Here is a 23,278-nt window from a genome sequence, read left to right on the forward strand (position 1 = left end):
TTTTTTCCATGCAGAGACCACTGACCATTGGTTTGAAAAATATGGGTTGAGTTGAACTGGGGATATAGTTCAACTGTAACTATAACAGCCATGAATGCTTCATTCTTGTATTCTTGTTGTCTTAAAATTCCTCTGTCTGAGCCTTTCGTTCATGATATTTTGTGTCCTTTGGTCTGGTTTTCATCACACCTGCATTTTTTCCCTCTCCATTTGCTTTGTATGGTTTTACTGTCTGAGTTCCTTCTGCCTTTGGGTTTCACAACTGTATATAATTATGGAAACAACACAGACAAACCTGTGATCTTTTAAGGAATGGCAGGAAATTCTCCAGAAGGATTGGGAACAGTACTATGTTGAACAGGAATTGCTGCATTTCATATTGTAAACTGGTTGTCAAACAACCAAAGGTTCTTCACTATACCAATATATGTTTCTCCCCACTCCCTGCAAGACATTTTAAAGATCCTGCGATTAGAAGTGTTCTAATTTGTGCCATGTTTGCATAACTGTTTGATTTCAGATGTATGAGAAATGTTTTTGACCTTGGCAGTGGGATGTCTGATGCAGACCTCAGTACTCATCTGGGTTTACTTGATCCACTCCAGATTTCTTATGTCAATTGGAAGTTATCTCTACTAAAAATAGTTTCAATTCACATATCTAGCTTAAAGCTATATATAAAGGGAGGGTCCATATAAAGAAAGAAGTTATTTGTCTATATTTTTGCTAGCTTCTTTCTTGATACCTATGAAAAATGAGGTATCCCATTCTGGGGTGTTTTGGCAGGCCTAGCTAGATTCACTATACTAGGTATAAGTAAGAACCAAATATCCTGTGAATGGGTGCATGAAGCAAAGTTCTAGAGCAGGGTTTCCCAAACTTGGGTCTCCAGTTGTGTTTGGAGTCCATTTTCCACCATCCCTGACCACTGGTCCTGTTAGCTGCTAGGGATGATGGGAGTTGTTGTCTAAAAACCGCTGGAGACCCAACTTTGGGATACCCTGTTCTAGTGAATGTCACAGATAATTAAAGCTTGTGACAGCAGCCATTTTGTGTTTAGCTATGAAACTAACTACACAATTTTGGCTGGTGGGAGAGAGTTCTATTAATCAGTCTCATTTACAAAATGTACAGCAGCAAAAATATGCTAGCTGATAATATAAAATATCTAGAAAAGAGAACTGATTTGTCTGACAGCATTCCTGATGCTAACTGAGGATTCCATCCCTTTGTTGCTTGTGTGTTCTGTAAATCTCCAGTTAGGAATGGTCAGTGTCAGTGCAAATGAAAACTGAGTAACTTCAGCAAGTTCCTTAGTCATGATACGCTAATGCAAACAAACAAACAAGAATCAAGTAACAAAGAAATCTCTCTTCCCCCCAACAGTACACAAACTTAGGATCTTTCATGCATCTAATTGTTCTAAAAATGATCAAGGGTTTGGAGTCTCTTCATTCTTAGGAAAGACCAAAGTGTATTTAAATATTGAGACTCACAGAACATCCACCATCATCTGAGAAATTTCACAAACCCAAACAAATTTATCTTCATCACATAGATGTGAACCGTAAGAAGAAAACACCCCTTTAGCAGATAGAGGAGCAATGACTTGCCTAAGCTCACATAGTTTTGTCACAGGATTTATGTTCAGATCTTCCAAGACATTATACTATTTTAGCCAAAATGAGTTTTCTAAGTTTGACCTTGCAGACAGCACAGCCAAACCTATGAAGGTGGACAAACTGGACAGGACAACGTTCTGGGATTTTAAAATAGGCTACAACTTTATTGATTCCAGATGTAGGTTAGATTTGGCTTAGGCATTGGGTGTACAGTATATCCCTCTCAGCCCCCCGGTTGGCGGGCTGGTGCCTTGGCTTTTGGATGGAGACTTCGGGTACCCTGTTATCACATTGTTCTGAGGTGGGGATGGGATTCCACCCAATGCCTTATCTGCCAAAGTTGTGACTTTTCCTATGAGGAAGGCAAACCCCTCAAGCAGGGCCAATCTGTTTGCACTCAAATTCCTTCCCAACTCTGAAAATGGCAACCGTTATAGAACCACAACAAAGCCAATAAACACAGTATCTAGGAAGGAAAAAGTTATCATACAAAACCCACAGCATTTCTGAATAGAGTGGGAAGGGAGGGATGTTCTTTGTCCAACTGCGGTCCTTGGGGTTAGCCACAGCCAGCCTTTACACCAGAGTGAAGCCTGCTCCACCTCAGTCCGTTGTCAAGCCACGCACACTCAGCTTGGCCAGATTGGCCACCATTCAAATAAACATATGGTGGAAAATTTTGCCAATCCAACGGCTGGCCTGGGAATTCCCCAACTGCTGGCCTCCTAGGCTTGCTCCCCACGGATTAGAGCCCACCCCATGACTGGGTAAGCAGCCATTCCCACCTATTCTGAATCATTGTTTTCAACTTCTTGGTTAATTGGGTTGTTTTTTGTCAGGTTTTATTATAAGGATCAGATGTTCTAGAACGGTTACTGGCAAAGGATGAGCAAGAGCGAATGGACAAGTTCCTGTGTTCTGATCACAGAGAAAAGATGGGTTCAAGAGTGATGTGTTGCCCTCCCTTCTTGTTACTGTTCAAAAGCTGCCACCTGGCAACAGGTCCATCACGCATACAGTGGGATAAGCACTCTCATATACCCAGCATGCTTAAGTCTAATTAGCGTATGAGAGGTCTAATACCACAGAGAAAGCTGTTCTGCCAGACTTAGCTATGTCACTTCCCCTTACTTTGGGTAATCAAGCTTATTATCATAACCCCAGTGAAGAGGTTTGAGTTGGTTGCTCCAGCTCAACCGCATGGCTCTCATCAGCCACTCTTAAATTCCTATTTGGAACTTTCACCACTTTATAACTAAGGTGGGTTTTACAGCCTGTGAAACTTTTCTGACTGATGTGTGGAAAAGCAAATGAATCTGACCTTTGAAAAGTTTGTAAGTAAACTATTTTTAACTTCAAAAGAAAAAAAAAGACCAGAAGTTCTAGAACCCAACATTTGCATTTAATTAAGTGTGTGTTTAAGGTGCTTCAAGCTTATACATGAAAACATAAATTGTGAACATGACAAGGATGTGTTTGCTATTATGTTTATCATACACAAATACTCACCATGGAGCTACGACTGACTTTAGTTCCCTGTTGAGTGCACCCTACCCTAAATGTTAATTATATATATCATTATACCTCCCTAAGTTTGCCTGCTTAGTATCAAACTGCCTGTTAAACCTTGAGTATGTTAAGTGTGAGTTTTTCAACAATAAAAACTGGAAACTTCCACTTCAAAGATACAATACAATAAAATGGATTCTGGATTTTGGGTGGAAATCTATGATAACATAGTGATGGTTTTCCTTTTTCCCTTGAGCACGGCAGCTAGTGTGGAGAGGGAAGTATGGTGAATAAAATCAGTTTCTCTTTTTCTTTTTGACAAGCAGATATAGCCATCTTGCTTGCTAAGCTTTTCTGCTAACATATATGTTTGCAAATTTGTACTTGTCACCTAGAAAGATGGTGGTGATAACATAGCACCTTCAAACCTTACAGAGGGCCAGAGTTTCACACCTAAACTAAAGTTCACTCTGAGCAGTTCAGGATGTGGTATTGGAGCTGCTTTTGAGTTGAAAAAAGGTATAACAAACATCTGCTTGAATATATTCATTTCATATGCAACCATTTCCTTACACGTCCATCCAGAGTCAATTACGGTTTGTTAACTTAGATACATCCAAACAAATGGCTGTTTTAATTCAAACATTTTAAGTATAATATTTAAGGCTCACAATACTATTGATTTGTAAGTTTTGATACTGATTTCATATCAGTATTTTACCTATATAGTTTTCACTTGTTACACACCAGAACTAAAGCCATTAATTAAACTGAATAATTCAATGGCTACGTGCCAGTCAATATGAAAAGTTTAATTTGCTTAAGAGGAATCTGTTTCAGCCATTCATCCTAATGCCAGAAAAAGTATAGGAGGAATTCTGTGTCATACTCTTCTGATCGTACCATAAGCACAAGCATTTTGGATCACCAGATTAAATGATTCTCCGTCTTCTCTTCCCACAAGCTGTTTCAGAGGTTCTTCTGATGTCCCATTCCAGGGCCAATTATGGGGGTCACATAGGGGGAGAAGAGGGGGGAAGCGGAAGCCCTTGCGTAGGGCTGCTGCTCAAAGGACTCATTACAGTTGTATCTCGGGTTAAGAACTTAATTCGTTCTGGAGGTCCCTTCTTAACCTGAAACTGTTCTTAACCTGAAGCACTACTTTAGCTAATGGGGCCTCCCGCTGCTGCCACCTCGCGATTTGAGACGTTTTGCCACCCCCACCCCCACCCCCTCTTCTTGGTTCTGTGCAAACCCTTTCCAGGAGTTTTGATCTGTAAATTTACTCCCAAGTAAGCTTCAACAAGATTCCTTTCAATTTGATTTTTGTTTGATTACTCATTTTAGGAAACGGTAATTTTGTAGTCATTTTAGGCTCCATGTAAGGCAAAGAAATACTTTTTGCGAGTCTAAAGTAGAACGTGCCCTCGCATTACAATCCTAATTCAGCCGGGCTGACCGGAGCTTGCCAGGGAACCACCTCTGGCAGGGAATATGCTCACACACCCCTTACTTTCCTGTGTGTAGATCATGTATAGTCTCTAAAATGCCTCAACCTTAGCTATTTAAACACATTCAAAGTTCTGAAGGGATCATAGAATTGTAGAGTTGGAAGGGACCCAAAGATCATCTAGTCCCACCCCTCCTTCCGTCCCTCCAGAATTTCTTTCTCACACAGTAGCAAACCCACAGGGGATCCCATCTTAGGCTTCGCTGGGGAGAGCCGCGTAGCCTCTCCAGATTTTCCAACTCTCCCTGCATCACTTTGTAAATGAGCCTCCTTCAGCTTCATGGGTTTGCGGCTGACCTTCACTTTTTTCATCTTTCTCTCTGGCCCAAACCCAGACATGTTGGGAGGCTGGGGGCCTCAATGGCACCCCCCTGGAGGCTTCAACTGGGGCAGAAGCCCTGGCTAGACCCCACCCCCAGCTGCAGCTCTGCATAATTGACACAGTGCACCCACACCATTTGAATGGCAATGTTTATCAACATTGGAGGGGGCCCCTTGAATATTTTATGGTGGGGGTGAAGGAACCTTTGCCCCCAGGAGTTGGCTCCAAAGGAAGGGAAGGAGAGAGGGTACTTTTCAAAAGCACCACTGAAAGCTGAAATTCACTATGCATTCTTCTAACAGTTCCTTCACACTGGCAGGATATCTTTTAGGATTTCTAGCCTTTTCAAGCATAAAAACAAACAATCCGCAGTCTGAGTTCTGATCTTCTCTTTCCTCTGATGTTATAGGCATTGTTAAGTGTCTGTTGTTTTGTGATGCAGCAGTAAAAGTAATTCAAATGGCAAAGGACACTTCTACAAAAGTCTGATGAAGACAGACATCAAAATCGGACACCCAGACATTCTATTTACCGGGGTGGGTACCTAATTTCTGGTGCCTGTCCCTAATAATCAGTATCTTTATTCCTGTTCTGCCTTTGGGAGAAAATTTGAAGATGCCCTTTTTTAAAAAAGTGTGCGTGCGTGTACACACACACGTGCCTGCATGCACAAGTTTCCCTATTTTGATCCCTTCACAAGACCTAGTCCATAAAACATTAAAAGCAATCCAAATATGTTGAAAAATCAAAGATAAAAGATAAACACACAATCAAACTAAAACAGAAAAAGGAACCAAAAGAGCAGAGTTAAATATGTACTAAATAACAGTACTATAAACACTTACTTGGGAGAAAGAACCGTTGAACTCAGTGGGGCTTACTTCTGAGTAGATATAAATTGATGTCATTGTAAAACAGCCGCAGAATTAAAAGCTTGCTGACAAAGATAAATCCTCAGCTGGTGGCAGAACAAAACGTTGCAGATTATGTTTTGATTTGCAGGCAATTGAAGTACAACCGCATCCACTGCAACATTAAACATTTTAGCAAACTTGTGTAAGTTTTTAAGGGAAGAATAATGTTTCAGTTATTAACATGTGTTTCTGAAGCCATACAGAACAAGCTATTGCAGCATAAATGACAACAGTGAAGCTTTTAATGTCTGATGCTTTATTATGTGTTTATATTTTGCTGGAAATCACCCAGAGTGGCTGGGGCAACCCAGTCAGATGGGCAGCATATAAATAATAATAATAATAATAATAATAATAATAATAATAATATTGTTGTTATGATTATTATTATTATTAGCTATGCTCAAGCAATTGCCCTCAGTTTGAGAATGGGGATGGTATATGTACACAATTAAGATGTTAAACATTTGCCTAGTTCCAATGGTCTAGTAATCTGGGGGGCATTTCACTCTAGCCTTTTTGTTAGTTCTGAATAAAATTTACACCTGGCAGTGAGCTCTTTCCAGACCAGTAGAAATGAATTCAGTTGTTAACTGAAGGTATTTGCATGAACTTCTGGGTCCCCCCTCAGTGTCCATAAATCAAATTTAAAAGTTACACTGATTAGACTGTACGTCATATTACAAAAATCACTCCTTTCTCTACATATTGGTAAATATTGCTTTGTCAGAAGTAATACATTCCAGACTAAAAGGCATTTTTAGGCCCTTGTTGCACATTCCATAGGAGTGGGAGTGATTTGTGCACCCTCCCCCCCCCACCTGGAGTTTCATGCGAAGGGAGGGGGGATGCTTCTCCCCCTCCCATGGGACTTGGAAAAAAGGGAGAGAGGAAGCTTATTTGTACTTTCTCTTTGAAATATAATGTCAAAAGAAGTAGGAAGGTAGTTCCATCTAGGCTTCTTCTCTTGCCACTTCTCTCGAATGATGACCTTGGACTTGAATGTACTTTCTAAGATTCTTTATCTTTCAGAGTTTAAGCAGTACAAAGCATTTTTTTCCTTACTTCAGTTTATAAGCCAATTTGTTCTTGGTGAATTCCATTTTGTGCTTTCCTGTTTCAGGGTGATTATCTAGCATAAATGGAAATATTATTTCTGCTGCATACATCCCATGCCCTGCTCCCTCCAAAATTAAGAATGAATGAGAAAGAATGCTTCTTCCTTACCAAGAAACGTTAGCAAGAACTACAAAAGCTTGTAACACAAATAGCTTCCTGAGTGCAAGGGTGCAGATGCTTCCCTTCTGAGAGGCAGGTGCCAATGATGGGCAGGTCCAGAGGGCAAAGCAATGACTGTAAACCCACATTTCATGCAGCCCTCTCTGTCCTCCATCCAGGCAGGCAGGAGGCATTATCAGAGTTCAGGGACACATTCCAGCCAGGCAGAAACACTCAGGAGATGAAGCAGGGTTAAATGGGAGGTGTGATCAGGGGAGACGCTGAGGGTCACAGTCCTCCACCCATGCTTTAGATGGGAGATAACAGATCTCCGTATCTGAATTCACATGGCTTCAGGTTACTGGCAGGTGAGTGTGGCTTGCCCAAAATGGTCTCCTGGACCAAATTCAGAGGCCTAATTGGTCTCGTAGCCTGGAGGCTCTCCGCCACTGGCATAGAGATAATGACATGCTTCCCTTCCCTTTCATAAGGACATAGACACCCCTCAAAGCTGCCACACCACTGTAATAACTGATAGTTGTACAGATGCAATGCAACAACGTCTGATGTTGCACTTCATTAGCCACATCTCGTCCCCGTCTCCATTTTGTTTTGCAAAGCCATTAGAAACATAAGAATGTTCTGATATTATCCCATAGTCCTGCTTTTAAAAAGAGTATAGTCATAAGAGTCTCCTCAAGCCCCTGTGACGTGTCTTGTAATCTTTCCATCACATGCAAAGGAAAAATTATTTGTGGCTACAGGTTATTGTATTTAAACCACACTGTGTTGGCCTTTGTGGGTACTACACATTTCTGTAACATTTCATTGCTATATATTCATGGTGTGGGTGAATGGTAGGGTAGTGATGAAGTGAGGTAGAGAAAAGGGAAATGAGCAAAGGTTAGAGGGTGGAATAACCTTTGTAGGCTTTTTCCTATTCTATTTTTGTAACTGCAAGGTGCCCTGGCAACACTGATTTAACCTGAAGCCTCTCTTCTTTCCACAGTGGGTAAACCTCACAAGTGTAACTACTGCGGACGGAGTTACAAGCAACGCAGCTCTCTGGAGGAGCACAAGGAACGCTGTCACAACTACCTTCAGAATGTCAGTATAGAGGCTGCTGGGCAAGTCATGAGTCACCATGGTGAGTGGAAGCCTCAGTCCTGAGTACCGTATTTTCCCCTCTATAACACGCAGATTTTTTCTCCTAAAAAGGAAGGGGAAATGTCTGTGCGTGTTATAGAGCGAATGTGTGGTCCCTGGAGCCGAAAAAGCAGGCAAAAATCAAATCGCGCATCTCCTAGAAGGGAAACTTGAAAAGAGGAAGTGGCTGCTTTCCTGCATTCTGCCTCAGGGTCTTACTGCCCACCCTCCTCTGTTTCGTTGCTGTGTTTGCTCAAACGGAACAAAGAGCAGGGAAAGCCCCTCCCCTCCAGGCAAGCAGAGGGGAATTCCTCTGCTCCTGCTGCTGGGGGAGAGGGAGAGAGGGGGAGGGAAAGAGAGAGAGAGAGATATGGCTGGCTTGGGTGGGGGGAAACTTTTGCCTTTCTTTCCTCCCTCCGTTAAATCCCTCTCCTGCATTCTTAGCCAGCTGCTTCTCTGCACACCCCTCTCATGTCCCTTCTTTGTTTTTCCTTCGCTCCCCACTTAAAATGTGGTTACAAAGCATAGATCCACATGGATCCTCAGGATCTTTGCATTGGGTCACCCCAAATTCACCATCAGATCACATAGCATGTCCATGGCTACAGCCTGCACCAAAAAAATCACACACCCACTGTTGCCTGGGGCTGCAATGGTGCAAAAATGTGGTTACAAAGCATGGATCCACAGGGATTCTCAGGATCTTTGCACTGGGTCACCCCAAATTCACCATCAGATCACATAGCATGTCCATGCCTACAGCCTGCACCAAAAAAATCACGCACCCACTGTTGCCTGGGGCTGCAGTGGTGCAAAAATGTGGTTACAAAGCATGGATCCACAGGGATTCTCAGGATCTTTGCATTGGGTCACCCCAAATTCACCATCAGATCACATAGCATGTCCATGGCTACAGCCTGCACCAAAAAAATCACGCACCCACTGTTGCCTGGGGCTGCAATGGTGCAAAAATGTGGTTACAAAGCATGGATCCACAGGGATTCTCAGGATCTTTGCATTGGGTCACCCCAAATTCACCATCAGATCACATAGCATGTCCATGGCTACAGCCTGCACCAAAAAAATCACACACCCACTGTTGCCTGGGGCTGCAATGGTGCAAAAACGTGGTTACAAAGCATGGATCCACAGGGATTCTCAGGATCTTTGCATTGGGTCACCCCCAATTCACCATCAGATCACATAGCATGTCCATGGCTACAGCCTGCACCAAAAAAATCACACACCCACTGTTGCCTGGGGATGCAATGGTGCAAAAACGTGGTTACAAAGCATGGATCCACAGGAATTCTCAGGATTTTTGCATTGGGTCACCCCAAATTCACCATCAGATCACATGTCTGTGGCCACAGCATGAAGCCCAAAAATGATACATCCACTGTTTCATTCAGAATGTTTTTCCCCTTGTTTTCCTCCTCTAAAAACAATGTGCGTGTTATGGTCAGGTGCGTGTTATAGAGCGAAAAATACGGTACTTTTGACAGCACTGATCTCCCTTTCCCCGTTTTTTGTGCTATTCCTAGCAATCCACAAAAGTGAAAGAATTGGGAACATGTACTTAAATAGACCCACAATGATCCAAACATTAAATATAAACTCAAGCCTAAAAAAAATAGTGTAACAAAGACTTGTCGTGAATTATGTTTATTGTTAATTTAGTGCAGTAAGTAGCTATGAATAGGAAAGCTAGCTGCAATGGGGGGGGGGGAATGCCCCAACAAGGTCAAAGGGGAGGATATAAATGAATTTATCCTGGTCAAGCTACTAGCCATAGGCACACATAATCTCTGAGGAAGCACATGGAGCTGCTCCATGTAATTTAAGTGAAATGTCTGGGCAGCCAATGCAGACAGAAACTCTGTACATGACAGTGCACATGAGGCCAGATCAGGGCAACTGCAAATTGATAAAAAGAATGGGACATTTTGAGGCATGTAACAAGTCATTCATGTGTCTTCAGATGTTAAACTAAGGTAAAGGTAAAGGTACCCCTGCCCGTACGGGCCAGTCTTGACAGACTCTGGGGTTGTGCGCCCATCTCACTTAAGAGGCCAGGGGCCAGCGCTGTCCGGAGACACTTCCGGGTCACGTGGCCAGCGTGACATCGCTGCTCTGGCCAGAGCCAGAGCCAGAGCCGCACACGGAAACGCCGTTTACCTTCCCGCTGGTAAGCGGTCCCTATTTATCTACTTGCACCCGGAGGTGCTTTCGAACTGCTAGGTTGGCAGGCGCTGGGACCGAGCAGCGGGAGCGCACCCCGCCGCAGGGATTCGAACCGCCGACCTTTCGATCGGCAAGCCCTAGGCGCTGAGGCTTTAACCCACAGCGCCACCTGCGTCCCCGATGTTAAACTACACAACAGCTAATCTTGCTTTTTGGATACTGAGAACAAATTTCCATCCATTACATCAGTGTCATCTTAGTAAATGTTGCCCCACCAAAACCTTTAATACTGTGGGCACTGCCCGCTGTGCCAATGCAGAACATAAAGCATAATAGGTGGCTGACAATTTATAGGCAGCTACTGTAAAAGCACCCATGAAATACTGCACACAAGTCATCTGGATAGTGATGAGCTGGCCTGGGCTGCTGATGGAAGTCTGTCCCATGGGATGCCATGAGCAGGGGTGAGGAGGGAGGTGTTGGACCTTGGCTGTAAGTTTGTACCCTGTGCTAATAATCCGTTAGACCTGATCACTCTGATGGTTTGGGCATCTTTCTTTTGGAATTCCTGTGTATCTGAACTCCTCTGAGCCCTCTGGCTCTGCAGGACATTTCCAAAGACTCAGATCAATGAGCCATGAACAGAAAATCTACTGTAGCCACTAACTCCATTCAGACATAATACAAAACTGTGGCTTTGCAATAGGGAATGCACACAAGGGATCCCATGCTCTCTCTTCCCTGCTTCTGTGCAAGTTCCTTTCCTCCTTGACCTGCTGACTGTCTTCTGCCAAGTATGGTTTGCTGTGATGTCCAAAACCGCAAACTGTGATTAGCCCCTTTCTTGCAAACCATGGTTGAAAACACATTTCAAATTAGGGTTTCAAGTTGTGGCTTGGAGGCAAGGTTCTAATATTCTTCCAATGTGGGCATCATGGCAAACTAGTCAGCAAAAAGAAAGACCCCAAGAAACCCAAGTGAAGGAGACATGCAAGAGGGAAGAGAGCGGGAAGCGCAGGTGCCCATTACAAATGCTCCCAATTGCCAAACCATGCTTTAATGCTAAGTGCGAATTGAGCCACAGTAGCCAATGCTTTGGGGCAACAGTAGCCAGTCCATCAATTCCACTTCAATGAATAGGATTTAAGCTGTGCTGTACTGTGGGCAACTTTGAATCAGGCAACACAAGAATGGGAAAAAGTCACCGCTTCACAACAACTTTTTCTCTAGAACTATGAAGAGAACAGGAACCATAAGTCTGTCAGGAACTGTGGCAATCACAGTTAAATGAAACCAACTAGGCTTTAGTGCTATTTCAGTTTTGATTAATAAGCTTGTTGTGCTGCCCATAGAGATTTCTGGAGCCAGAATTCACAACCCACCATCACTGCTGCACTGGATTCTGGGGGCCCTCTGAATATTTGTGGAATGTCTGATTTTGTTCTTTGTTTGTTTTATTTTTGTCTAAAAAGAGTTGCTGAGACTCTTAGCACTCATGGAAATCACACATCTGCCCTGAAAGACCTTCTCTCTAGTCTTTGAAGTGTTGTACCTGGTTGTACCTGGATGATAGCTTTTCAGAGACTCAGAGGTCATATAATAGCGGTAATTTCCTGCAGTACACAGTCATGTTTCCTCTCCTGCTATGGTTTCTAGTCAAACTGCTTTATTTATGGAGGCTTGTAATGATTCAGTCTATGATTCCCCTGGAAAGCCCCCAAAGCAGGAAAATCTGGAAGTATATTTATGTATGTTTCTGGTCCAGCTTTTGTGTGCTGCTATTGGATAGTGCCCATGAAACTTCTCCACCTCTCCAGCCCCAGAGCAGTTTATTCATTATTTTCAGGGGTTAATTTTAGGTTTTTGTAGCATTCAAAAGGATTAGTTCTTATTTGAAGAAGCCCTCATGTCACACACACACCCTTTATCGCATTTGCCTGGGGAAATGTGCTCAAGAGACATGCTTGTGCTTTGGGCCATTGTGTTGGCACATCAGTCAATGCACTCTGGCCCCAGAAATTATTGGCTGGCATGCCTAACTTAAATCCTGAATTTAAAGTCTTGTTTCAATATTCTATGACTGCGGTTACACCTGGGCAGGGGAAGAAATAGAGTAGCAGTGAACCTCTGTGTCCCACATTATGAACAGGACTGCTCAGAGCACTACAGACTCAGTCACTATCATTGTGGTTTTCTTTGGTTGTGTTTTATCATCTTGTTGTGCTATGTACTAGCATCCTCAAACATATGTGCATTACTCCTTGCTCGATTGCATGTCCATTGTAAAAATGAGCATTGTAAAAAATGTTGATTTAAATTAAAAACCTAACGCTGAAAACCTCTGCACTCTTACTTCATTGGGAATAAGACCTGTTGAACATAGTGGGCCTTATTTTTAAGAATGCATAGGCACAGGCTGCACAAATTCATAACAATTGCTTAGAAACTTTGAGTTGGTTTTGACTTAAACCCCACACCATCAGAGAGAAACAAGGATGCAGACTTTAATCATCTGCATATCTCAGTCATATTGAAAGAAGTAAATATGAGTTCTGGTTTTTATTGTTGTTATTTGAGCTTTCCAACCTTCCATTTATTTCTCTACTGGCAGTTGGACTCCTGTGGCAAATGAGCGATCTTTGTGTGTCTCAGCAAGAGCATACTGTGCAATTAAAAAAAAGAAAGTTTACAAAATAAATGAGGTTCTAACATTTGGCGTTCCTTGGCAGCCAACCCACAAATAGATAAACGGAATGGATTGTCAGTTGGACAGTTTCCATGAGCCAGAGATTTCCCTCCCACCCCCAGGAATCTTTTACCAGGAAGAGGAAGAGAAAGAACACACTCTTTTGTGGGTTCTCCTGCCCCTTTTATTTTTTTATTTTAAATTTCCAGCATAAAGCTGTGATCACATCAGTGAAATCAGCGTAAGATGTGATCTACCTGTATTCATAAGCAAAAGGTACTTCTAAAGTTTAATGTGGAAGATCAAATCTCTCCGCCCTCTAATATCAGACATGAGTTGGACCAGTTACAGGTGTTCAGTGGTATTAATAGTTTCTGGGTTTCATAGCTAGGCCTGGCTCAAATTAAGTCATGTTTATAGCTCTCTTCTGAATTCCTGCTCTTTTGTCAGCTTCCCCTTTTAATTGTGGGAGTTGGGGGGGGGGGGTTCATGAAAAGCCATTAGTAGGCAATGAATAATAGGAACCAATCAAAAGAAGTAGTATTCCCTGCAAATCCTTCTCCACAGCCAGTCCCAAGCCAGCGCCAGACCCAGTTCAAGAAGAAGTGTCCCCGATGCAGAGAGCTTGCTGTGCTACAACTGAGCCTCCATGGCAGAACTCTCCCTCTCTCTTGCTGCTCCTTTCTCCAGCTCCACATGAGGACAATTTACAAAGGTCCTCAGAAGAGAAAATAGTCCAAACAAGATGTTACTGTACTTGGAGAACCTGATTAGCAACTACATCTGGGCATTAAAAATTAAATACCATGGGTAAAGGTAAAGGTAAAGGTACCCCTGCCCGTACGGGCCAGTCTTGACAGACTCTGGGGTTGTGCGCCCATCTCACTTAAGAGGCCAGGGGCCAGCGCTGTCCGGAGACACTTCCGGGTCACGTGGCCAGCGTGACATCGCTGCTCTGGCGAGCCAGAGCCGCACACGGAAACGCCGTTTACCTTCCCGCTGGTAAGCGGTCCCTATTTATCTACTTGCACCCGGAGGTGCTTTCGAACTGCTAGGTTGGCAGGCGCTGGGACCGAGCAGCGGGAGCGCACCCCGCCGCAGGGATTCGAACCGCCGACCTTTCGATCGGCAAGTCCTAGGCGCTGAGGCTTTAACCCACAGCGCCACCTGCGTCCATGGGTAGTCGGGTGGAAATGACGCGTTTTAGGAAAACTGCAGCATGCAGGGAGGGGAGGTTCATTCTTCCCTCCCCAGCTCTGATCCCAATGAAAACCGCACATGGACACGCAGCCTAGTATTTCATTTTTGAAAACCCCAGATGTGGCAAAGTGTGTTGTTATCTTTTCCCAGGTGGTACTGAAAACGGGAATGAAAGAGGGAATAGGGTGTTGGGAAGGGAGGCAAAATGGACATTTTCAATGGTTGGATATGCATACTTAGTTTTAGCAGTCTCAGTAGGAAATAGGGGTTTTGAGAAGACATTTGAAGGATGAGAGGGAGAGGCAACGTCACACAGGTGTATTTGGAGGAGAGAAGCTCCAGTCCTGAGATGAGGAGGAGGAAGTATAGAGTCTTCTGCAGGAGTGGGAGGTTTCTGGTAGGCTAAAGGCCTGCTTTCACCTTGAGAAGACTAGCTCTGCCTATCTAGAGGTGAACAGAAAAGGAAGGAAGACAGAGAAAAGGTTGGGGGCTTCTCTCAGATGCAATCTTCACTAGATAAGAAAGCTCCTGGATGACATATAAATTAGAGTGATTTATCAGAGTGTTTTCCTGGAAACCTGTTTTTCTTCTGTGCCAAGTTGTTGTGAGAACTGCAAACAGAACAAAAGCAATGGGTGGGGGGTGGGCATATAGCAGCATAGCTTTATACCAACTTCATAAACACTTACCAAAAAAAAAAGTTCCCAAGTCATTCTAGCCTAAGTGTTCCTATTTTACTTCCATAGCCTCTGGAATTTAGGAGGACTGAAATGGCTTAAACAGTTGAGCTGCTTTTCTGCCTAAGGGAGAAAAAAATTCAGTACCATTGCTCCACCCTTCAGCTATATAGATAAATATCGTAACTATTTCTTTATAAAGTATTTGCTATGAGTATCTGATCAGAGGCAGGTCATCGAAAGAGGACTGATTTTGGGGAGCTGCAAGTTGCATGGCTAAACTCCTGGATTTTCAAAATGTGTGTCCCACTAATCTGAATGCAGCCCAGCCCTGTTTGGCAGCTCTTCGGGGCTTCCTAAGCCACCTGTGCTTGTTGCAGGCCTAGAGCTGCAGAAACATGCAAACATCTGGCAAGCCACAAAATGTGGCTGGTGACATGCTCAGCTTGATGGGTTACGTGTTGTGCAGGGATATCTTATATTCTGTTGGAAGTAACAGAGCAATATGAAATTGAAAATAGTTCAGATGATTTTAGGGAGCCAGTAAATGGATAAAACTTCTGGATAAAACCTTTTCTCCAAGGTAGTATTGTCATTGTAAAGGGGACTGTTTTGTTGTTCTGGTGGTGGTGACTTCATTTGGAAGAATTATTAGCCAAATACATGGGGAAAGATGAATGAATTCTGCATTTTCAATTGTAGTCTTTAGCTTTGTTCCTCTAGTCATTTTTGCTAGTTTCATACTTTGAACTATCTTGTCTGGATCTTATAGAATAGTCAGTACGAAAGTGTTGCAATAATCCGCATTTAGTGCAGCCCTATTTCCTTTTCTGGTGTTCAGTCTGAATTCACTCAGCCATGAGGGCAGAATTGTGGTGGTGGCAAGACTCACTTCCAACCTACACACAATTCAGGGAACTGTCAAAACAGACCCTATGCCAGGACAAATAGTGAGACATACAGGTTTTGTTCTGACTGTCACCTTTCTAGTGTCTGCACATGAGGTTGGCCACTGTGATATTGTTCTTCGCTCTTGTGCATTACACCAAACATACTAACTGTCTAAAAAGGGTGCCCCTTTAGTTAACCTAAATGTAAATGGTGTGCTTATCTCAGTAGTTCCGTGGTGTGCCCCCTCCCCCTGCCATTTTGTGGGATTCTTGAAGGGCTGCTGCCATGTTGTCTCGGTAGCCAGTTTGCTAACAGCCCCTTGTTTCAGAAGACGGAGCTCACTATGCCAGGATAAAGGAATCCTGTATGCAGCAGGCAAAGAGGAGTTTTCTTCAAGGGTCCTGGTTCAGGGAGTGACCCTTGGTGTCAGAAAGGCTGGTAGAAATGCACAAATGCCCCTGTTTTCATCTCTGTAATGCAGGATAGGCTGTTTTGCTTTGCAAAGAAATATACTTCTCGAAGTTCTTGACATAATCATTTTTTCAGGAAATAGGAGTATGTAATTCTGATGGCCTTACGGTCAGCATATCCAGCCTGAGAGAGCATGTGCAGAAGGAGGATCGATGAATATCTTCATATATACAGCTGCTTTGTATATACAGCTGCACACAAGGGATCTCTCCTGGCAACTGGGAAGTTGCTTGTCTAGGTTTCCATCATGAAGAGGGAGTCAGTGTACAGTTGAACATATGTCTACTCCATGCATGCAATTTACAGAATGTGCATAGATGGGGAGAGATGGATCCAGCCAATGTGATCGTGTCCCTCTCACTCCTGCATCCATTCACTCACCCTGGATATGTTGTGAGAGCAGGGCTGTAAACCTGGGGTGTTTTTCTTCTGCTTTCTTTTCTGTCTGAAGAAAAGGTTACATACCTTCACTCACTCGCTCTTTCTTCCTTGGCCTACCCCCACCTACTGTATCCAGTCCCTCTCCCACTATGCCTTTGTTTAGATTACTCCATCTAGGCTTCCTATTTTTCACCTTTCCAGGCCCTTCAATACTCAGGCAGTCTAGGGTTGTCAGCTTCACTCACTACTGGGTAGAGGAACCATAGAATTTTGGAGCTGTGCTGCATGCTGGTGCACGTGGAGCCATTTTATAAATAAGCAATAGCAAACCGACAGAAATATTTTTTATTGGCTTTGTTTCAGATAATAAATACAAACGTATTTTAAAATGGCAGTTTCTCATTGTGTGTGATTAGTATGTGCACTGCTTAACCTTAAGCATCATTTCTTTGATTCATAAGCAGAATTAATAAATTGGGGGGATTCCGGAAAACATGTGGCATGTTATTTATGTAGTGCATAAACATGGTGTCAGTCTCATGTTGCTGGACTTCAACACCCACAATCCTTGACCACCACATGCTGGAGTTCAGGAATGTTTGGAGTGCACACCATGTTGACTACTCCTAGTGTAGTGGCTTGTAGAGGCAATTCACATATCCATAGCTTTTAACCTAGCTCACCAATCCCAAATCTCCTTTCCCCAATAGTGGAGTTGTTTATGCTCCATAGCCACCTTCAGTTGCAAAGAGCCCTTGCCCAGAAGGTTATTAGAACCAAAGGCCAAGAGCCTCATTAAACGACTCCCCAGACTTTCTAGTGCTTTTATGGGCACGCATTGACTAATTATAGTTTGCAAACCTCAAAAATGTTGACCACTTTTATTTATTTAATTTCTCCTGGAAGTGTAGGTAGCTCTATCTGATTTGGCTTTTTGGTTTTATGTAGTATCTACTATGGAAGATGGTAAGGAGCAAGATCCTGGGATGGACAACAATGTTACTCTGGTGCCTTTTGAAAGACCTGCTGTTATAGAGAAGCTGACAAGCAACATGGGAAAGCGTAAAAGCTCCACCCCACAGAAGTTTGTGGGTAAGCGTCAGATGAGCATGTTGTTGTTTGTAGGGGGTAGTTCATTGTTATATCCTAAGCTCTTAAATGTTCTAATGTAGGGATGGCACAATCAGAATGAGACATACCTGGGGGAGGGGGTGAGCTGAGAACTAGAGAAGTGCATAGGCCATGGGGCCAGAGCCATGCAGTTTGACCTGCAGTATAGAACCCAGGAACTGCTGAAAGCCAAAGATCAAAGATTCTCATTCATATATATATATATATATATATATATATATATATATATATAATCTGGGAACAAAAACATATACCAGATTGCTTAAGAGCTCCACAGAGGACATTTGCTTACTCTGTGATAGCAGTTTCTTAAAGGCAAAATTTTTAAAACCCATATTCCATTTCTAGTAGTGTTTCCCTAACAGCGTTATGTGGTACAACACTGTTCTGATACACACTGTTAAAAGAGTGCTGTTTCCTTAGTTCTGTCTGAACTACAACTGGCCTCTTCTTATTGTAGAATGACATTTTCTCATATATTTCCAGAGCTATCAGCGATATCGGATAGGCTGCTCAATCAATTGTGCGCGCACACACATTTTGTTTCTGTTATTAAAAAGACCTAGAAAGGTGGGTGCAGGAGAATCTTTGAGTTTCCAGGGACACAATCGATGGCCAGGAGTGGCCGGCACAGTGGGCCAGAGCTGCCACTGGCCTCCTGACAGCCATGTCATTGCTGCTTACCACTGTGGTTTGGGGGCAGGGCAGCTGACCTCCCCCCTGTTCCACCCTGTGGGAGGCAACACCACACCAGCTACTCCTCTGGATGACTGACATGGCTGGCCTTTGTATATGGTCATATGAAAGGATATAAGATGTTAGGGAATAGGTAAGAAACCCAGCTGGATGGACTGAGCGGGATAGGTAGTGGGGAAAGCCTAGGAGTACAGGGGCATTGCTAGGGGGTAGCCCACTGGTCCCCCCCCCCCCCATTTTGTTTTGTTTTAGTTTTTAAGAAGAAGCTTAAGAAGGAGTCACCCACCATCTTACTTTGTTCAGAGAGCTGAACTTACATCTATATATGCAACTTAGCATATATGATTTTTATAAAAATTGTTGTTGTGCCTGTGCCCTGAGTCTCTTAAGGGGAATATATTAGTTGCACTTCAAGTAAATGTTGGGAAAATCACACACTTAACAGTTTTTGCATGAAGCCTCATTGCATGCTCTGAATAAATAGAGGTATAAAAGAATTTTCCCCACAAGATGTTCACAGCCCCAGTTCTCTAGCTGTGTGGGTTCAGAGGAGACGGGAGTCCTTCCCACAGGACAATTGGTAATAGATGGCCTTGTGAGCAGTGGGAGGAGAATTTTCAACTAGAAAAGGCTGTGAGGTGAACTTCAGGTGTATCCCTCTCTCTTACTTGTCTTTAAAGATTTGTTCTGTTGACTGAGTCACGGGGTGGTTCAAACTCTAGTCTTGCATTTATGTAGACATTTTGCCTACCCTGTCATTGGGTGCTTTTGCTGTCCTGGCATGTGAGCCATAGCAATGCCATTCCTTCCAGTACCGTTTGTTCTATAATGCGAGAAACGCAGAACCACAAGGGCAGAATCCATATTGGGATTCCCCCTCCTCCTGCTCCTCACATCTGCACTAGCCCATTTTCCAAAGGATTAAAGTGGCCCTGTACTTTGCATGTTGTTTTGATGGCAAACAACAGATCAGCACTACTGAAGTTCCCATGCCATCAAGGTAGAATAAGAACTCCGTGTGAGGTTCAGTATGAGAAACAATTTTTACCTTATCCTTGTGAAATTTAAATCATAATTATGGCTGTTTTATGGATGAGGAATTGAGGCACCAAGAGTTGTATGTCAGCCAGTAACACTTGGTGTACATGGAGAGGAAATGACCCAAGTCAAAGTTTGTTTCATGTTCAGTGGAGTAGACAATTTTGTTCATAATAGATAATCATGTGCCCAGTTATTTTTTAAAAAAATGTTTGCAAATTCCGAAATGGCATCATGGTAATTATGAGAAGGGCCAGGTGTCTTTCAGGAATCATTTATACTCTCTTCTTCTTCTTCTTCTTTGGCGATCACCCGTAGCCGAGTAAAATTGTCTTCCATAAACACGGTTTTAACAATGAGTCCGTAAGTGACTGTGGAGGCGAATTCTGGATCCACACGTCCTTCCACAGTGGGGACATTGGTTTCTGGACGGGAGTAAATCATGGTGTGGATTTGCCCAGCGTGCCTTCCTCTTAGGATGTTTCTCCCTTGCGTCCTGAGTTCAAGTGTCTTCAAAGCCCGCGACACCTTTGGTCAAGGCTGTTCTCCAACTGGAGCACTTGCAGGCCAGTGTTTCCCAGTTGTCAGTGTTTATACTACATTTTTTAAAGATTTGCCTTGAGACAGTCTTTAAACCTCTTTTCTTGACCACCAGCATTACACTTTCCATTTTTAAGTTCGGAATACAGTAGTTGCTTTGGAAAACGATCATCAGGCATCTGCACAAGATGACCAGTCCTTAACAACACATTAATGTTCAGAACCCATTAAAAAAGGTGCATTATTTCTTTTCAACAACTGGGGGAGTGAAGCTGAGAGACAGTTACCTTTCTTGCTTTTATCTACTAGGCGCATAAAGCTTAGGTGAAATTTGATTTCAGATTGGTTAGCCAGCCACCCCCAACCCCAGCAGAATGGGCACCAACTAGCAGATGATACAATAGATCTGGAATTTCAGAGAAAGGTGTCACACTCTGGCACAGAGACAGCTAGAAGCACGGGCCCTTCTAGTCAGTAGACTGACCTTTCACTCTCCGGTGAAACCTGCAGGTGGTATTCTGAGCTGAGCAATCTCAGTGTTACGGTTGAAATTTCAGAAGAAAGGAAGGAAAGTGTCATGCTTCCAATGTAGGAAAAAGTTGAAACAGACTAAATAAGACCTGGTAATCAGTATTCATGTCACAGAGTGAAACTGAGTGAAACTAATGTCTGTTCCCCCACCTTCATAATACAAGTTTAACCCTAAAATCTTGACAAGACAAGGAACAGTGTGCATGTAAATTTATTCTGATGCTGTATTAAAAATATTCAGTTTTAGCAACATACTAATACAATATTTTTACCTTTTTTCATTGTACAAGGGTCATTCAGTTAGAGAATTACAACTACAGTATACAGTGATAGCTATTTTTTAAAAAAAATCCTTCTGTGGTAGCATTTTAGCAGCTCCTCTATGGCAGCATGTTTCTGACTAAAAACACTTGTGAACGTTACATTTGTTGAAGGGCACCAGTGTGAATTTATGGGCGCAACTTCACCTTGGAAGCAAGGGGATGGGAAGAAGGACAGTGTTTTCCAGATGGCATAATATGATGTGGTTAATTGGATCTCAGTAGCTAGTTACTTTAGCTAATGGAGCAGTTATTATGGCAGTAAAGGATAGAAAAGTATATCATTTTAATCATAGTGAAAATTCCTCAACTAGGCAACCTATTAGGTTTTGAAACCTGCAGTGAATAATTCTCTTCAGACTGATGAGCTTGCTTGGATCTATGAACTAAAAAATAGTTTACTTTTTATGCATATAACATAGTTTTTAAAAAAACTTATTTTCTTGAATAATTTGGTGGTTTTTATGAGGTGTGTGATTAGCACCCATCAATTTATTAATGACTGCTTCTAAATCAAATTGGTACCCTGACCACTTTGGCACACAGAATCTTACCCATGCTACAATCTGAGATGCCAGGGCTTGTTTCAAAAGTTGATAATCCCAGGTCATTATCATGAATCATAATTTAAAGGGGGAGGGAGACAAGATGATGTGTTAAGGACACATTTCTTGCTCATTATCTCTTATGTTTCTGAGAAAACAAAATTATTTCAATAAATTCTCTTAACACCTTTGCGTACATAATGGGCATGCTGATTTCATATGATAGTTTATTCTGAAATGTAGGTGGATCCTATCACTTGCCAGGGCCCTGCTTATCTTAAGCTGCTTCAGAGACTGAAGGCTGATTTTACCCATAAATCTAATACTTCAGTACGGATTCCAAACTGGAAACATTCATGTGTCCCTTGTCAAGTGTGAAGAGCATCCATTTGTAAAAAATTGGCATGTCCCCTGTGGCACTTGAGAGCATTGTTACAATCCTTCCGCAATCTCTACTGGAATGAAGACACAAAACATTATTTGGTAGGGGTGTGTATGGCACCCAAGATTCAGCTTGTATCTGTATTTGTGAGGTCTTTTTTTTTTTAATCCAATATATTTCTGAGTTGCTCTTTGCTCTCCCTGCTTCAGTCTGTATCAGGTTCCAAGATGATGTGCAGAAAGGGTTCCCCCTTCACTGTAATGGTGAATCGGAAAATGACTATAATAACTGTTCCCTCTTTTGGCCAAAGTAAATAAAAGTTTCAGGCACAGGAACCTCTCCAGAGTATGTTAAGCCTGCCAAATTGCAGACAAATAGGTTCAGGGGCATTTTTGAGGGAAAGAAAAGTCATCAATTTCTTCCATAATCCATATTAGTTTCATATATTGGAGGTGAGGGCAAGGGTTTGTTGCTTGGTCTTCATTTATTATAATAAAGAGGTAGTCATTCTTGGTGTGTATTCTTGCCTGAACATTAAAAAGAAAACATCTGCATCTTCACACTGGCCTTTCTAGTGCTAGCCCTTGCAGTCCTTGCCCCAGGTTGGTCAGATGTTTCCTGCTGGATGTCCCCGCCTTGGGGTAGTTGCATTGCCATCCGTGTGCCATCCCAGCTAAAGGCGGCGGGGGGGGGGGACTGCCATTGCTAGAGGACCAGCATTCCCATTCACTATTTTGGAGTATTTTAAAGATATACATGGTGTATTTTACATGTGTATGTTTCCTTCAGGTTTCCTTCCGGTTTGGCAAGAGGCATGGAAATATAAATGTGACGTGAGAATTAGCTCACATTGATCCTATCCACATTTTGAGCAAAGTATACTGAAGTGCATTAACCACTTTGTGGAACCCTTGTATTGGTTATGGACTGAAGTTACAAGCTCTAAACCACAGAAACTGTATTCAGACATTAGCAAGGGGAAGAAGCAACATGGGGTCAGCCAGGTCATGCATTTAGCACCATTCCCAAGGCCATGTAAATCTCCCAGCTCCTCCTGTAATGAGAGTGGACTTATGCAGCAGGAATCCTTTCGTGACCATTGATACTTCCTTTGAAGCTGAGAACCCCTAAAATATCAGGGTTCTTAGTCATGGGCGAAGCCTTCATGGATGCAAAAGGCTCCCTGCTACAGAAATTCACTCTTATCATGAGAGAGGCCAAGAGTAACCTTGGAAATGGGCCTAAACACACAGTCCCATCGCTCCACTGCATTGCAGTGCCACAGAAAGAATGTAGTTGGTCAAGGGAACTGTGGACTCAAAAAGATTGAAAACCATCGGGCTAGAGTGTTAAGTCAAACTGAA

At 42.8% G+C, this 23,278-nt stretch overlaps 1 protein-coding gene across 6 annotated transcripts in view; it reads left to right on the forward strand.

Annotated features, from left to right (window-relative positions):
- IKZF2 (IKAROS family zinc finger 2) overlaps positions 1-23,278 on the forward strand; it is a 112,124-nt gene that overhangs the window by 76,476 nt on the left and 12,370 nt on the right. For 4 of the 6 annotated variants that reach the window (XM_079979776.1, XM_079979777.1, XM_079979778.1 and 1 more), the window contains exons 6-7: positions 8,105-8,242; positions 17,680-17,823. In XM_079979776.1, coding sequence (XP_079835902.1) covers positions 8,105-8,242; positions 17,680-17,823 — 282 coding nt within the window. The remainder of the gene's footprint in view (positions 1-8,104; positions 8,243-17,679; positions 17,824-23,278) is intronic. The other 2 variants (XM_079979780.1, XM_079979779.1) reach the window with 1 other exon arrangement.

Source organism: Podarcis cretensis (assembly GCF_951804945.1).
Source record: "Podarcis cretensis genome assembly, chromosome: 1".
NCBI lineage: Eukaryota > Metazoa > Chordata > Lepidosauria > Squamata > Lacertidae > Podarcis > Podarcis cretensis.